Source organism: Desmodus rotundus, chromosome 9 (assembly GCF_022682495.2).
Source record: "Desmodus rotundus isolate HL8 chromosome 9, HLdesRot8A.1, whole genome shotgun sequence".
Lineage (NCBI taxonomy): Eukaryota > Metazoa > Chordata > Mammalia > Chiroptera > Phyllostomidae > Desmodus > Desmodus rotundus.
In genome coordinates, this window is record NC_071395.1 from 18630392 (window position 1) to 18648305 (window position 17914).

The 17914-nt window shown below is 34.9% G+C and overlaps 1 protein-coding gene across 3 annotated transcripts in view; it reads right to left on the reverse strand.

Annotated features, from left to right (window-relative positions):
- The window catches only part of LRBA (LPS responsive beige-like anchor protein), a 503590-nt gene that overhangs the window by 417105 nt on the left and 68571 nt on the right, over window positions 1-17914 (reverse strand). For all 3 annotated transcript variants that reach the window (XM_053911800.1, XM_024569215.3, XM_045202618.2), the window contains exons 14-21: window positions 14864-15032; window positions 12589-12668; window positions 11075-11137; window positions 8884-8981; window positions 4947-5039; window positions 3693-3801; window positions 3206-3287; window positions 75-198 (exon numbers count right to left, since the gene is read on the reverse strand). In XM_053911800.1, the coding sequence (XP_053767775.1) occupies window positions 75-198; window positions 3206-3287; window positions 3693-3801; window positions 4947-5039; window positions 8884-8981; window positions 11075-11137; window positions 12589-12668; window positions 14864-15032 (818 nt within the window). The remainder of the gene's footprint in view (window positions 1-74; window positions 199-3205; window positions 3288-3692; window positions 3802-4946; window positions 5040-8883; window positions 8982-11074; window positions 11138-12588; window positions 12669-14863; window positions 15033-17914) is intronic.

Below are 17914 nucleotides of genomic sequence, written 5' to 3' on the forward strand. Positions count from 1 at the left end.
TTTTTCTTAGAACAAATGGGCTTATTCAAACCTGGACATGAATATTGCAAATAAATACGTGCTCATATGCTCACCTTCTGTTTTCTCTACTGTTATTAAAAAGTTTAATCATGTCAGAAAGAAAGGCTCTGCGTACTTCCATGCTCTCTGGGCACTGCGGAGAATTTCGAAGCAGGGTTGCAATTACTTTCAGTATCTCTGAAAGACAATTCATAAATTAGTAAAAAACCAGAACACTACAAACATTTCATGATGGAAGATCATCAATATATTGCAATTTGTTTCATCCCCCTGACATAAATGTCTACTAAAAAACATCCTCTTTTGTGTTATTTAAAAAAAAAAACATCACATGCCAAAAAGAATGACAATACATTCATTAGCAAGCATCCACAAATAGAAATATTTTTTAATTTTGCCATTAGGATGTTAAAAGTAAAGATGAATTTTAAAAGGTTATAAATCAAGTTAAATTGTGAACAAATTAAATGATGGTAAAAATACTAACGACTCTCCCTACTCTCTGCCAATTGGTACTGCTGCTCTTTTTAAAAACTATAATCAAAAATATCAGGAAAAAAAGATTAAATTCACAACTTCAACAAAATTTATGGTATGCACCTACCCTTTTCTTTATCATTATGAATTTAAAAAACAATTTTTTTAACCCTCACCTGAGGGCAGTTTTTCATTGCTTGGTAGAGAGGAGAAGGGCAAGAAGAGGGGAGAGAGAAAAATATCGATGCAAGACAGGATCATCATTTGGTTGCCTCCCAGACACACCTGCACTGGGGATTGCCCACGCCCTAGGCCCGGCAACCTAGGTATGCACCCTGACTGGGAACTGAACCTGCAACCTTTTAATTACTAGAGAACGCTCCAACCAACTGAGCCACGCCTGCCAGGGCTCATCATGAATTTTAAAAGATGTCAAGATTTTCTTCCATACTTTTAAAAGTGAAATTAGATACCAAAATGCCCAAAGGAAATTAAAAACCATTCAATACTCTGAAAAAATACAAATAAAATTACTATTATAATGGTCTTAAATATAATGCCGCCTTAAATTTCTTTTTCTTAAAGACAACCATTTTTCATTTTTGTTGAATTTATTGGAGTGACATTGGTGACTTAAATTTCTTATTTTGAACTTTAAAAAAGAAATTCTTTAAAATATGTACTTAAATAAAGAACTTTAAAAAAGAAAAAATAGCTATAACTCTGAATTTAAAATTAAATACAAATTTTTACCCAATTAAAAATTTATTTTTAATTATATTTTATTGATTATACTATTACAATTGTCCCAATCTTTCCCCCTTTTCCCCCTCCACCCAGCACCCCCTGCTCCCTCAGGCAATCCCCACACCATTGCTCAGATCCCTGTGTCATGCATGTAAGTTCTTCATACTGTACTTTACATCCCCATGGCTGTTCTGTAACTACCGGTTTGCACTTTTTAAACCCCACGCCTCCCTCCCATATGGCAACCATCAAACACTAGTCATATCCATGATTCTGTCCCTGTTCTTGTTTGCTTAGTTTGTTTTTTTAGATTCAATTGTTGATAGATACGTATTTACTGTCATTTTATTGTTCATAGTTTTGATCTTTTTCTTAAATAAGTCCCTTTAACAGTTCATATAATAATGGTTTGGTGATGATGAACTTCTTTGTTCTTGTCTGGGCAGCTCCTTATCTGCCCTTCAGTTAGAAATTCTCCATGGCCAGGTAGCTCCATCAGTTAGAGCATCGTCCCAACATGCCAAGGTTGCAGGTTTGATCCCCGATCAGGACACATACAAGAATCAGCCAATGAATGAGTAAATAGGTGAAAAAAACAAATCCATCTCCCTCTCTCCACCCCCCTTCCTTTCTCTCCCTAAAATCAATCAGTCAATAAAAATTTAGAAATTTTAAGCCAGCGTTTGCCAAAGTTTTAGTGATTCTGAAGCAGTAAGTTCAAAAGAGCAAACGTGTAGATACTTCATACAATTAGTGATATTTGGGGAGCAATTTCTTAATTCTTCTAATGAAAATTCAAAACTTCTCCACTGAACAACAATTACAATGATGGTGACAATCATAATAATGATAATGATGATGATCACAGCCACTGATTTTTAGGCTACACTATTGTGAGGTTTTCAGAAAATACAGGCGCCCTGGCTGGTGTGGCTCAGCGGGCTGAGCACTGCCCTGCAAAGCAAAAGCTCGCCTCAGGGCTCACGCCGGGGTTGCAGGCCAGGTCCCCAGTTGCGGGCCTGTGAGAGGCAACCAACTGCACATCAGTGTTTCTCTCCCTCTCTTTCTCTTCAGAGAAATTACACTTCAGAGACAGGTATGTGTTTCTAAATCTAATACTGAAATAGAGTTCCATAAACACCACTCACCATACAAACAAGTAATTAAATTTCAAAACTCTACAAACCAGTTATTTTAATGTCAGTAATCTTAAAAAGCAAGAGGGGAAAAGGTAGACTGTGTACAAGTTCTTTAGAATTCTGAGTATCAAAAGAAAAAACTGGTAAGCACACTAAGTTCATAAACAACAGAGTAGGTAGTTTTCCATTTCGAACTTGGTATTCTTAAGTTGACAGTAATTCAAGATGAAAGCTACCCCCATGGTTCACATAATTTAGCCTGACATTACTAAATAGTGTAATGCACACATTAAATCAAGATCTTATGCATGTAATTCTTCAAAATCTCTATATAAACATTTCCACATAGCCTAAGGTCAATCTCAAGTTAAATTCAACATCAAACACAAATAAAACTAATATTATATCACTACCCGTAATGAAACATTCTTCAATGTGTTTCCAACAACATCAACCTAAGGTTTCTCACAGTTTAAGTATAAAAAGGTGGGACTGGGAGCAAGGAGTGAAGGTGCTCACTCAAAGGGTACAAACGTCCAGTTACCAGGTGACATTCTGAAGATGTCATAGACACATGGTGGCCACAGCTAACAAAACTGTAGTGTATACTTGAAAGTTTTTAAGAGAATAATCTTAACAGTCTCCACCACACATACACACAAAAAATTTCAACTGTGAAGTGACAAAGGTGTTAACCAACCTTGTTGTGGAAAATATTTTACAATATATTCATATACTAAATCATTAGGCTAAACACCTTAAACTTACACAATATCTCAATAAAGAAAAACACAAATTTAAAAAAGTATTTAAATACATACGAGGATTTTGTATCTTTACTGAAGAATCAGGATCTGGATGCTGTTTATGGATCACTTGCGTACAAATCTGTTCTATGAGAATCTACAGAGATAAAACAATAGACTGTATTATCACAATCACTGTACTGATATCACCGTTAAAGAACTTTAAGTACAATGACAATCAACATTAATGTATACAGTCCAATATTATCACAGTAAACATCCTCTGCATTGCAGTAAATGATTTCAACATTTTAACTCTGTTTTTACTGAACCATAAAATGAGACATCAAATAGTCAATGCAATGGAGGAAATACTTAAAAATACCACTTGCTTAATAATTCATATATTAATAGATCAAGATGCAGCCACATATCACTTATATGTCTAATTTCAAAATTGTACTTCAAACCTAAACGATCTTATTTCATCTATATGCCATCAACTCAATTACATGGGCATTTCCATAAGAAATTCGTGAAATCAAATTCTAACTATTCCTACCTCAAACAGGACATTGTATGTGGTCATGGTGATTAAATTTGTGTGAAGCATGAGTCTTTCGGCTAACAAGGAAAACAACCCATGTCCAAGCATGACTTCGGCTTTTCTTCTGTGATGACATAGAAAGGAAGACTCAAACGCACAGTCTCAGTATGCACTATTTTACATGAACGATGGACACACAAAAGTGGCTTTCACATTACCAATGAATTCCAACTCGGTAACTCTCCCAACTTTCTTTGACCTAGGACTTAAAAGGCTACAAAATCTTTAAGGACAGAAATACAAAGTACAATATAAGCACAGCTAAAATTAAAAAAAGAAAAGTATAAGACTAGCTATGCCACAACACAGCAAAAATCTTCACCAAAAACATCAGAGCAACTCTTTGTCAGCACTGAGCTAAGCTCTACTATGGATGATAATCTAAAGCCTAGTAAGTGGTTAAAGAGAAAACAATGCAGAGAAAAAGGCAAAAGAGATATAAGAAATTAAGAAAATGAATACCATGAAGATAAATACATCAAAACTAAACTTCCAAGCAAAAATGTAGAAACTGAAGAATTACAAAATTTAATTCTACACCTGGTTTGTCTTTTTTTTTTTTTCCTTCAAATGGCTGGATAGTAACATTTTTGGCTTTGGAGACCATATGGTCTCTGCAGCAACAATTCAACACTGTTGCTGTCACATGGAAACTGTGACAGATAATAACCAAGTAAGTGACTGTGCCTGTTAGAATAAAACTGTATTTACAGGCAGTCAGGTATTCAACAGAAACAGCACAGTTTAAAAATATTTTTCTACCATCAAAATGGTTATTTTTCATAATAAACCAATCCCGGTACAGGGAACAACAGGTAAGATATGAATGTCTGCATCCAGCTAAGAGAAAAGAATGGAAGTTTCAGTTTTTAATTATACATGTAGCAGAACACATTACGTGACAAACATCCAAGTTAATGTGGTAGTTTTTATAGTGCAGAGAAAGGAAATGATGAACAAGTCACCTGAAACGAAGTCTTCATTGCATCTAGAATTCAATTTATACAAATGTGTTCCCATATTGAACAAAAATAGAAAATTTAAATAATTTTCATTAAAAATAACATACTCCTGTCCCCACTTTATCTTTAATGTGTAGAAATGAGATTAAATTTATATAGCATTTTCTGAATAAAAATACAGAAAAGACTTAGTGCCAAATAAGTAAGTAATATACTACAGTTCATTTTAGATTTCATGCATACTCACTTTGGGGCCAGGTGTTTTAAAAAATAGCCCATTGCCTTGAGAGCTTGCACTCTGATTCCTTCACTTGTTGATGCCAAAAGTTTATAGATAACGCTGAATGAATTAAAGAACAAATTACTCCAAGTGTATTATTCAAAAGAAAACATTTCAAATATATGTAAATTTTTTTCACAGTCGTATATTATAAATCTAATTTCAAGTAAGATATGGGTGAATTTAATATACACTTATAAAATTTTAAAACACTTCTCCACTACAGGTTGTCTTCAAAAGCCCAGTTTAGCCCTGGACTGAGCGCCAGCCTGGGAACATAAAGGTCACCAGTTCAATTCCCAGTCAGGGCACATGCCTAGGTTGCAGACCAAGTCCCCCACCAGGGCAGGCAAGAAGCAACCAATTGATGTTTCTCTCCAACATCAATGTTTCTCTCCCTCTCTTTCTCCTTCCCTTCCCCTCTCTCTAAAAATAAACAAAATATTTTTAAAAAATCATTGTTTAAAGAAAACCCACTTTAAATATAAAGAAACATATACATTAAAAGTAAGTGAATGGAGAAAAATATACCATGTAATGCTTAACAAAAGAAAGCAAAAATAGCTATGTTAATTTCAGACAGAGAAGACTTCAAAGTTAGTAAAGTTATCAGGATAAGGAAGGGAATTAAGTAATGATAAATGTGGCAATTATCCAAGAAGAAATGATAATCCTTAACATACGGGTGCCTAACAATAAAGTGTAAGAGTATGTGAGGAGAAATAGGTGAATTCACTATCATAGTTAGAGACTTCAACATCCTTTCTCAGAAATGGACAGGCCCCAGCAGGCAGAAAATCAGTAAGCACGTTCGTGAATTCAACAATACCATCAGTCAATTGGACATACCGTAACTGCGACCTATAGACTACTTCATACAACAGCAGAGTATACATTTTTCTCAAGCTCACATGGAACAGTCACCAAGTAGACCACATTTGGGGCCAGAAAACACACCTAAACAAATGCAGACTAGAAATTATATACTGTTTGCTCTCAGACCACAGTAGAATTAAACTAGAAGTAACAGAAAGATTGCCACAAAAATTCCAAGATACCTGGAGTTTAAACAACACACTTCTAAATAACATATAGGGCAAAGAAGAAATCTCAAGAAATATTAAAACTATTTTCAACTAAATTAAAACAAAAACACAACTTACAAAAATCCATGCAGCAAACACTATGCTTACAGGAAAACTCTAGCACTGAAAGCACAAACTAGAAGGGAAGAACTTAAATCAGTAATCCACCCTAGGAAACTAGAAAAAGTGGGTAAAACTGAATCCAAAGTAAGTAGAAGTAAGTAAGTAATAAGTAATAGACTACAAACCAACAAAACTGAAAATAGTAAATCAACAGAGAAAAATCAACAAAACCAAAAGCTGGTTCTTTAAAATAATAATATAATCGATAAGCTTCTAGTCAGCTTAAGAAAAAAAGGCAGAGGACACAATTTATTAACATCAGAAATGAAAGAGGAGCTATCACTACAGATCCCGTGGACATACAAAGGATAATTTAAAAACACTACGATAACTCTATTCTACACAAATTCTGTAATCTAGATGAAAGAGACCAATTCCTTCAAACACGCAATCTGCCAAAACTCATAGAAGAAAAAAAGAGATGTTCTGAATAGGCTTGTATCTACCAAAGATATTGAATAAATAATTAATAATGGTCCAAAATGGAAAGAACCAAGCCAGACGGATTCACTAGTAAATTCTACCAAACATTTAAGAAAGAACTTAAACCGATTCTCTACAATATCCTTCACAGAACGGAAACAGAAGAAATACTTCCTAACCCATTCTATAAGGCACCATTACCAGAAAAAGGCATTGCAGGAAAACCACAGACCAGTATCTCTCAAAAGATGAAAAAAAATCCTTAAAAAATATTCAAATCTAAAAAAAGGTATTGAAAGAATTATATTCCATGACTAAGTGAGATTTATTATCCCAGGTATGCAAGGCTAGGCCAACATTTGAAAATAAATTAATGTAATCTATTACATGAACAGATAAGAAAAATTACTGATCACATCAGTAGATATAGAAAAACCATTTGCTAAAATCCTACACCCATTCATGTTAAAAACTCTAAACTAGGAATACAGGGAACTTAATAGACTTATGTACAAAAAACCTACAGATAACATACACTTAAAGGGAAGAAACCTGAAACTTTTCCGGTAAGATCAGGTACCAGACAAGGATGCCCCCCCACCCCCTCCTCTTCAACATCATACCAGAAATTCTTGCTGATGCAGTGAGTCAAGAAAAGGGAAAAAATAGTATACAGATTGGGAAGGAACACATAAAACTTGGTTGACAAATGGCATAACCACCTATAAAGAAAACAAAAATCCTGGAACTGAAAAGCTATTACAGCAAGGTTGTAGAATATGACAGTCAACTGCTTTCCTATGTACCAACAATAAACAAGTGTAATGTGAAATTAAAAGCATAACAGCATTTACATTAGTGCCCCCAAAATGAAATACTTAGGTACTCACTGGTATCTACCCAAAGGAGTTGAAAACTTACATCCACACATGCACATTTTAAGCAGCTTTATATACAATTGTCAAAACTTGCAAGCGACCAAGATGTCCTTCAGAACATAAACGGATAAACTGTATACATGCAAGTAACAATACTATTCAACCCCAAAAGAAATAAACTGCCAAGCCATGAAAAGACGGGGAGGAACTTGAAATGGATATTACTAAGTGAAAGAAGCCAATCTGAAAAAGCTACTGTATAATTCCAAGTATATATACATTCTGGAAAAGGAAAAAATTATGAAGACATTAAAACTATGGAGATAGGGTTGGAGAGAGAGGGGAGGGGTGAGGAAGATAAATAGAGCACAGGAAATTTTTAGGGCAGTGGAAATACTCTGCATGATACCCTAATTACAGATACATTTCATCATACATTTGTCAAAACTCCACAGGATGTACAACACCAAGAGTAAGCCATAGACTGTGTGTGACTATGATGTGTCAATGCAGGTTCATTAGCAGTCCCCCTGTGGTTGGGGACGTTCACAATGAGGAGGGTGGGGAGCTATATCTCTGCAGGAGCAGGGGGTAGATGAGAAATCTCGGCACCTCCCTCTCAGTTTTACTGTGAATATAAAACTGCTCTAAAAAGTAAAGTATTACAAGAAAACTTTTCTGTCTCATGCTAGCTATTGTTCCTTTCACTGAAAACCAAGAAACAAGAACAATTTGGAATATTCAGAAACTATGGCAACTTTTCCATGCATGTACACATGCAAACTGTAAAGCATAAAGCTGACTCTGAGGGAATAGCAGGCATATTAGTGGTCTTTGGAGATGACCAACATTTTTTACACCGATGCAAATAAATCATTGTTTAACGGTAGCACGTATTTATATTTGTGAAACATCATCATCAGGAAAAGAAAACAGGGAAATGAACGACAATGAGTGATAATCAAAAATAACATACATTTTACAAAAGTAAAAAGACTTAAAAGACGAATGTGAAAGTAAATTTCATATAGGAGCCTCAAAAATTACAAAGTAATCTAATTCTTTAAAAAAGTCTGAGGTCATTCAGCCACAGTCTATAGATTTCAGTGTAGCAAAGTATAACAGAATTTGAGTATAATACCAAACTTGAGAATAGGCAAAGTTCAATAAATTCATTACAGCCTTTCCTTCCTCATAAACACTCAGAAAAAAAGCAGAAACATGATTATTTTAAAATGTTAAGACTTCAAATATGCTTTATGTAAATTTTTCAAAATTTAATAACTAAATTTAAAAAAGACCCAGTAATACTTTGCATATCTAAGACTCTATCATCTTCCAACTAATCACTGATATTAAACATGTTGAAAGTCTTGATACATTAAACTCTCTTACCGTAACCCATTCCTTTGGTCAAAAGCAGGTATCATAGAGTTAGGATGTTCTGACATTAATGCAACAAGCAGCTGTAGGACATCCATTAGATTGTCATCCTAAAATCATTAAAGAAAAAAATTTTAAAGATAGAAAAAAATAACTTATTTGAACACTGAATACTTCTAAAACAACAAATTTCAACTTCAAAAAATAAGTAGACATATATAATATATACTTGTTTTAACAAATTGGTTCTATTTATATATATATGTTCATCTGTAGAACTGAAAGTACACAAAAACAAACAGTCAAATAATTTCTTAATAAAGAAATAAAATGCCTCTTATACCACAGGAGGCAAACACAAGTCCCCTGGGCCGAATCCGGCCCTCCACCTTGTTTTATCTGGCCCGGCACCTTGTTTCTACCTGGCGGCAGCACCGAGCCCCCTGCCCCTAGTTAAGGAGTAGTTACATTTATACAGTCCTAAAGTTACATTCGGCCCTTTGAAGGCAACTGCGAGGCTGATACGGCCCCTGTCTTATACTATATCAAGATTTCCTAAAACATATTCTATAGATATTGACCTGACTTAACATGATTTTTTTAAAGGAAGATTTATACACCAAGAAATTGGGGGAACTACATTGTTCTTTTAATTATAGCAAGACAGCAGAGCCTTCAACAGATAGCAGATGCAGGGACTCTGGCAGCAGCATGGGGGCAACACACGATGCACCACATCCTAAAACCGACCTGAACCGCTTTGTTCGCCAGCCCTGTCAAGAAACTAGTTCCAAAAGACAGCTTTTTGGGAAATGGTGATTGGATGGTTCTCACGTATTATCTGTTTTCAGCATTAAAAATATAGATATCAATGAATGGTCACTGAGTTAACATACTAGTGTGTGTTGTGTAACTTGCCAACCTTTACAGAACAGCACAGGATCATATATGAATTCTGAAGTTTAAAAAAATTCAAGAAAATTCGTCACAACCGTTGCTGAATATTTCGGTATGTATGCTTATTGTTGGGGCCAACTCGGGCAATACTCCCCGAAGAGGTAAGGGGAACAGCAGCTGGTTGTCTCTGCTGCCCTGCATCTAGGTTCCATTCACTGCTTTTGAACTCATGGCAGCTCCTTGAGGGCCTAATCCTCCATATGCTAACTAAGTAATCTACAGCTGGGGCACTGAGACTTTGGAAAAGTGTTATTTGAAGGAACTCAAAGATCCCCGAACAGATTCAGAGAAAAGACAAGGTCACTGTGACTTGCAGTCTCTCTTTTATGAATTACTTTTGTCCCTTAAGGTTAATAAATATCACAATCACATAACAACAAGATTACTAGGAAGTGCAACTGAACTCTTCAACTGTTAGACTAGATCAAAAAAATCTAAAAACAGAATGCCCAACTCAACAGTAAAAAGAGATCACAATCATCAATGTCTGAGCCAAATATAATCCCATCAAGAAATTTAATCTATTCTTTTCTGCCCCAATTAACAAAAATGGGTCCCAACAATATCTCTCATTTATTAATGATTAAAGAAGGCATTATTTCATCCTGTAGCAGATACTTAAGTAACAAAACATGAATTATAACATAAGAAGGTAAATATTGAAAATGTCTGTTTTATATGAAATTCCAATTTCCAAAATTTACTTATTTAAAACACATTTAATTAAATTATTTGGTTAGACTATATCTTGCATATATTACATTTCACCAGTGCTAAAAAAATAAAGGAAAAAAACCCATACCTATCAACCTGCTTTTCAACCACACAATTTTAAGCCCCATTACAAATGCCTTGTTTAACTTAACAGTAGTTGATTGTGCAAAATCAATAGGAAGACTGTGTCTTGCAAATTTTAAAATCCAATTACTTTTAGTCATTTTTGGGACCTGTTTTTCCATTTGTTACACTGGTTCCTGGAAATGCACTAAAAGTATTCTTTGATACACTTCATAATTAGTTTAGTTAAGGTCTAATTTTAACACTTTTAAAGGCTTTCATGGTATTTCTCTGAGCCTTGTGTTCATAAAGGATATTTATATGAAGGTTGCTAATAGTTAGTTCCAAGATATATTTGTTCCCCATTATAGATGTATCATTAATGAAAGACAACTTTTTAACTTAAAAAAAACCCCTATAATACAGCTTAAAGAAAAAGAAATCCCGAAACATAAAATTCAAATGTTACCTCATGCATAGTGAGTAGGTAGTTAAGAATGGCCTGTAGTTCATCTTCCTTTACTCCAGAATCCTTTAAAAACATGAACAGTATCTTAAATTTGCATATTAAAAAACTTTTTAATGGAAATTATACACATAAGATTCGTCAACATGGTCAGATGTCATAATTACAAAAATTACATGCTATAATGCAATAATAGAAACTAAATTTAAAATAAAAACCGAGGGCCACCCTAAAGACATAGTTTTCAAGACTACAGAAGTCAAAAGACATCTGATATCAGTATCCTGGTTTTGGTACCTTATATAATATGATAACCTATTTAATAAAGCTACAGAATCCTGAAGTAAGCAAGCAAAAAATAGTTATTAATGATAAAGAAAAGAATATTATCCATACCCATCACTCCTCTAAATACGGAAGACAGCTTTTCTATTAATTTTTCCTACTAAATTTGGAAAGTAAAATGAAGTTTCTAAAATTACCAAGTTAAAATGTTAGGCACTAAAAATTAAGAAGTAATTTCACTGGGAAAAAGAGTGGGCTTCTAAATGAATGCAGTATGAAATTTTCAACCTAGTCTATCAATTATTAACCATAAAACAAAGCTGCACTCTCAAAAAACAATAAAATAATTAAGAAACAAAAACACAATAATAAAGTCAATTTAAAAGATGAATCTTTAAATAAATGAAAATATATGAGTCTGCAATATACATGAAAAGTTAGATCAACTTACTATAACATCACATAACAGTTAATAAAGCATTAAATTGTAAAGAATAAGAAATAAAATGTTATAAAAAATACTGAATAAGCCCTGTTTGGTGGGGCTCAGTGGATTGAGCACCAGATTGAGAAACAAAGGGTCACGGGTTAGATTCCCAGTCAGGGCTATTGCCTGGGTTGTGGGCCAGGCCTCCAGTTGGGGGCGCTTGAGAGGGAACCACACATGGATGTTTCTCTCCCCCCCTTCCCCTCTCTAAACCTAAATAAAATCTTTAAAAAAAAAACACTGAATAAAACATTGGCAACAAATACATTTATATATTGCCATCTTACAACATAAACCAAAACACCTTCCTTAAAAATAACATTGAATTTTCCTCTATAGTAGAATGAAATTAGACAAACTATAGTATCATTTCTAAAGCCTGACACACCTATCTGGTATATTTATACAGGAAAATTATTCCTCTAAACATGAGTGTCAGATATAAGGGCTCCCTACAACTAAAACCTCCTTGGGCAGCTTTGCTGACTGCTGCATCAAGCAGTGCCAGGGACAGAACAGACACAGCAAATGCCTGCTTAATGAGAGAATGAGCACACCTGAACTGCTACAGACTTTCATATAACACCTATCACAATTATCAAAAAACAAACATGAAAATGAGTATCTTTCAAAGTGTTTTCCAATGTGTAACCCTGGTAACAGAGCAAATAAACCAAGATTGTATTTTATCTGAAATTACAAGTTACAATACACACATGCTTTAGGATAATAGAGATGAACTCACCCTCATCACTAATTGCTTAATGAACATCAATAAGAATGCTCTTAGAGAAAGTATTTCTTTTTGAGTAGGTCGTGGTCCATCTTTAAAAAAAAAATACATATATATACACATACTTAGTATTTCAAAGACCTCAAAGCTAAGTATAAAATTTGCATTCCCAATAGCTTTTCCACTTATTTATAAGAATATAAAGGTCAGTATCCTCCAGAGCTTTATGCTCTAGAAAGACCAGCCTTCGGTTGCAGACACAAGTGTATACATAATGCTCCAATTACACAAAGTCGGCTCTGCTCAAGCTGCCACGAAGAAGTCTTTAAATAATATCAAAGGAATTTCAAAACATAAAAGTGAGGTAACAAAATTCGTATTCAATAATAATAGGCACTTATATTTTGTTTTAAAAGACTCTCACAATGATACTATGGCAACATAAGTTTACCAGAAAAAGAAAAATCCAAACTTCTATGTGAGTTTAGTAGGAAAAAACCTTTTTCTCTACTGTTACCGTTGTTGTAAACAAATCCAAAAATCTCAAAAAGCACAACTCAACACAGTATCACTCATGAAGAAGTGAAACATTATGTTGACTACCCCTGACTTCTCTTCTCGAGCAAGTCCTTGGTCACACATGGCTCACATTAAAGTCAATTTTCATGTCTCAAACATATAATTCCCAGAAAGCTTTGAAACCAAACACCCATTGTTCTAAGATCCTAAGTGAGTACCTGTTTTCTGCAATTTTTCCCCCCGTAATCATTATTTACAACTAGTTCCTAGACCACCAAAGCATAAGACCACCATGACCTTGAATAGATCAATTAAAAGTAGAAGAAAATTGTTTAAAATGTGTTCCACATGACAATTCCTAGACAAAGAATAGGTTACAGAGTTACAATAGAATCATAAAGTTGGTCCATCTCTCTCACTTGAAGTCTGAGACTTTCCCAACATCACTGATCTATTACAAAATCAAGGCCAGAATAAAACACCAATGCCCAGGGCAGTACATGATACACTGACAGCACCATTAAATAGTCGTTGGGAAATTACTACCTCGTTCTAGATCCACCACAACCTTGCCAGCTCAAAGAGATCATGTTACTTGTGTGTGTCCTCACAGCTTTCTAAATTGTAGACAGCACATTCTGAGAATACATCAAGCTTATTTTGAAAGGAATAAAAAAAAAGTACTGTACAAATATGAAATATTATCTTTCTGTATCACTGAACAGCCAAAGCCTGTGAGTACAATCAGAATGGATGTTGTTTGACTCTCCAGCATCTGGTTCCCAATTTCAAGCAACGTCCCACAATTCTTATCAAGGGACTGAACCCATCCTCACTCTCAGATCATGTGTTTCGGAGGTGGGAAGGGCCTCAGTGCCTGGCCGAGCTGATGAATACCTGCCACACGGATGGGCACATAATGCAATCAGAGCCAAAGAGCAACAAAAACACTAAAAGAGACTTTTTCTGGAAATGCTCGATACAGGCAGATGGTCTTTTGCCGGATTCACAGTTGTGAAGATGTGAAGGTGAAGGAGCAGCTTGGCACTACAAAGGGAGAGAATACAGGAAAAAGCCCGCACAGAAGAGCTGGAAATGGAAAGAGACAATGGTTGCCAAGGGCCATATTCTGAGCCAGGCACCAAGTTTTACTGAAACGGCCAGATTACACAAGCTGACTAACTCCCTTTTATGATGTAAGGCAGTTTGAAGCAGGTTTTGCAATACTTACAATCAAAGGAGCCAATTGCCAAAATTTTTATTTTGACCCCTTCCATGAACTCCTGACATTATGAATGAACATTACACTTCGAGTCATTTAGTTTCCTGATTATACAGGAAAATAATGGCTGAAATGTTGTGATTTCGTTATTCCCTACTTCTGAAGAAAATCCATCTCCCCAAAAACACTGTTTTCAATGATCTCACTGTGACAACTGGCATTAGCATCAACGCCAGTTGCTATGTAGATGTTCTTCTCGTTTTTAGTGACTTGAAACAACTGTTGTGGTCATAGTTGCCCCCAAAACAACTCACACCGGCAAAAGTAGCATTTTTTTAATAAAAGTAGCAAGTTATTAACCTTTGGTGATCACGATTTAGGACAAACATCAATATAGTCAACAGATTAAAAGAAAATTTTGCTATGATGAAATTTACAAAAACTTCCATTATACTGTAACAGTGTTGGTTAAAAAAAAAGAAAAGAAAGAAAGAAAATCCTGAGTCACCATATATGTAACATAATATATTGACACAGGAAACATACCTAATCCTTTTGGGGTGATACCACTGCGATCCTGAGGATTCACTGCCCAGTAATAGTACTTCAGGGTGTGCATGATGAGAAGCACCGTTCCGACTCTCCGGATGGCATTATATATGTTGACAGTCCCGATGAATTCAGTGGACAGGTAAGTATAGAGTGTCAACTGAACCTAGAGAATCCAAATGAGGAGCTTCAATCAAAGGAGCAGAACAGCATCTTATCCATCTCTAGTAATGCCCTCAGGCTGCTTTACTTGGACTGTATTTGTTCCAAAAAGTAAGATGCTGAGCTTGATAATAACTTCCACATTAATAAGTAACACATATCCACTGAAACTCACACAAAAACGCACTCCTTATAAAATAAAACCAGATAAAGTCTTCCTTTACAGTAGCATTATAACATAAACATGCCTAAGTATATCAAATTTTTGCAGCACTAGTATTCTATGGGAAAAAAACTGATTCTCATTCAGCAATCAGCATCTATTCATGAACATGTGTAACTTCATAAAATTACTAATGCTATGCGTGGTGGTTTTAGAAATTTTTCTTGTTTTGGAGAAAATTAGAAGCTAGGAAAACCTCGAAAAAAGAAAAGTGGTGGCAGCTGAAAAAAAAAAAAGTAAAATTACATCAAAAGAAACAAACCCATACAGAAACATACAGAAATATATAAAGCCTACCATAAGAAATACTTACTATAAAAAATACAATCTATTATAACTGTTCATTACTATAAAGATTGTAATCATAACATTATAGTCTAGTGTGATAAACCTAGTAAGCATGACTAGGTTTATCATACCTCTCCTCCAATTAAGGATTCTACTAATCTTACTCCTAAATAATCTAAATAAACACATAAGAACTTATTAACTTCAAAATATAAGCTCTTAATATGTGAGACAAAGCAGAATACTAAGTGGTGCCCCATCACTGCACATTTCCTCCAAACACAAAAGTTCAAATTATGGCTCTAAAATTCACCAAAAACTATACTATTTATAACAAAACAACATAAAGAGTGTTTTTGGTCTACTTCAGTGATTTTCCATCTTTTTCATCTCATGGCACACATAAAGTAATTACTAAAGTTCTATGGCACACTAAAAAAAATGTATCACATTTTTTGCCGACCTGACAAAAAAAATAGGTAAAATTTTGGTTCATTCACATCAGATAGCTACTGTCATGTTGGCTGTTGTCATTTTTTAAATTTAACAGTCAAAGGGAAAAGAGGTCCTGCCCCTAACTGACTAGTCAGGTACTGCATATTCTAAAAATTCTTGCAGCACTGGCTGAAAAAACCCCTGCTCCACTTTAATGTCAAAATCAAGAAATTTTTCATTTCATGGGTAGTGGACGTACTTTATAAAGTGAACTTCAAAAGTAGAGCATATGTACTCCCGTGGCCAAAGTACTCCTGATCATTTACAACTGAGCATTTACGTTACCTTCCCTGGACACGGAGGACGTTGTCATTTTTAACCCTGCAAGATACCTGGTGATTTCTTCAGAGAGAAAATGAAGTGCCTACCATCCAGCTGCTTGATAAATAAACAATCAGGGCTAAATAACTTAGGGAGTAAATCACTAACTGTAAATGGTAAAGAATGGTCGATTCTGAACCACTTAAAATGGAGGCTTAGAAGATGATTATAGTTTAGAAAACTACACATACACACACTAATCCAGTGACTTGCTGAAAAAAGAGCAGTATTTTGATGTAGCTACTGCTGTTCAAACAAACAGTCCCAGTTTCCTTTTCATTGAAGATTTAACACTTTATGTGCCATGGTTCAAATTCTTAACCATGCTATTTCAGTTGTCCAGAAAACACTTACATCCACCTCTATATAAAGCACTCTATTACGGAAATACGATGGTATAATACTGTCCCTCAGTAGCTGAAAGCCAGTTAAGAGTTTAAAAAATACACACAAATTTAAGTGAAAAAAACAAGTGATAAAGACAGCTACTGAAAAAAGTTTATGAGGCAATATGCAATTAATTACAAAATGAGTGGCGTAGAGCTATTAAATAGTATGAATTCAGAGGTTAGAGAAATTATTATAGGATAAGCTAAAATAGGGAAATCTTCACTAATAGCATAGGTATTAAGGTAGGCTTTGAAGCTGAGTAGTAGGATAGGTAGACAGAAGTGGAAATTTCAAACAGAAAATAATGGTAAATGATACAAAAGGTTTCCCTAGATCTAGAACAATGCTCCTCATTCCTGACTGTGCATTCAAATACCTGACAAGCGTTTTTTAAAAACACTGATGCCTGGTGATTGCCTTGGCAGCCCGTACACTAAAAACACTCATGCCTAGGCCCCATCCCCACCAATTAAATCAGAATCTAGGGTGGAGGGGATGGGGTTGTGTTCTTGGTTTGGATTTTTAAAACCTCTCTTGATCTCAACAGCCAAGGCTGAGAACCACTGCTCTGGGATAACCTTTTGGTACCTGCCTAGCCTTTGAAGATAACTGAGTTTTTGAGTAAGAAAGCCTACAAAGCAGAATTAGCATGATAACTTCATGCTAGAAAAAGGATAACTTTATAATGAAAATAGTGGAAAAGCATTACAAGTTTAAAGGCTCAGAAATGATCTGATGAGAGTGATATGTTAAAAACATACGGTAATTCTGGCCAAAAAATGATAAAAATGCGGAAAACTGGATAGGAATTAATAGCAACACATTGAGTTAAGAATGGAGACCTCGAGATTATTCATATACTAATTATGAATAAACCTTTCCTCATTCACACACATTATATGATCTAATAATCTACAAAATACGTGTTAACAACTGTCTTTTCTATTAGACCTAAAACGCTATGAGGGCAGGAATTAGATCTTTCTTGTTCACCGCTAATTCCATATGCCCAGCAGGAAGCAGCCACTCAAATGAAGGAAGACTACATACCAGATAATCCTCTCTTTGTGAGGTCACCAAAAAGACTGTAGCTGAGCAGATCAAAGATAAATGGATATTCTAAATCACTGTGAGCACCCTTTTCCAAAGGCAAAGTTTGATTCATACAT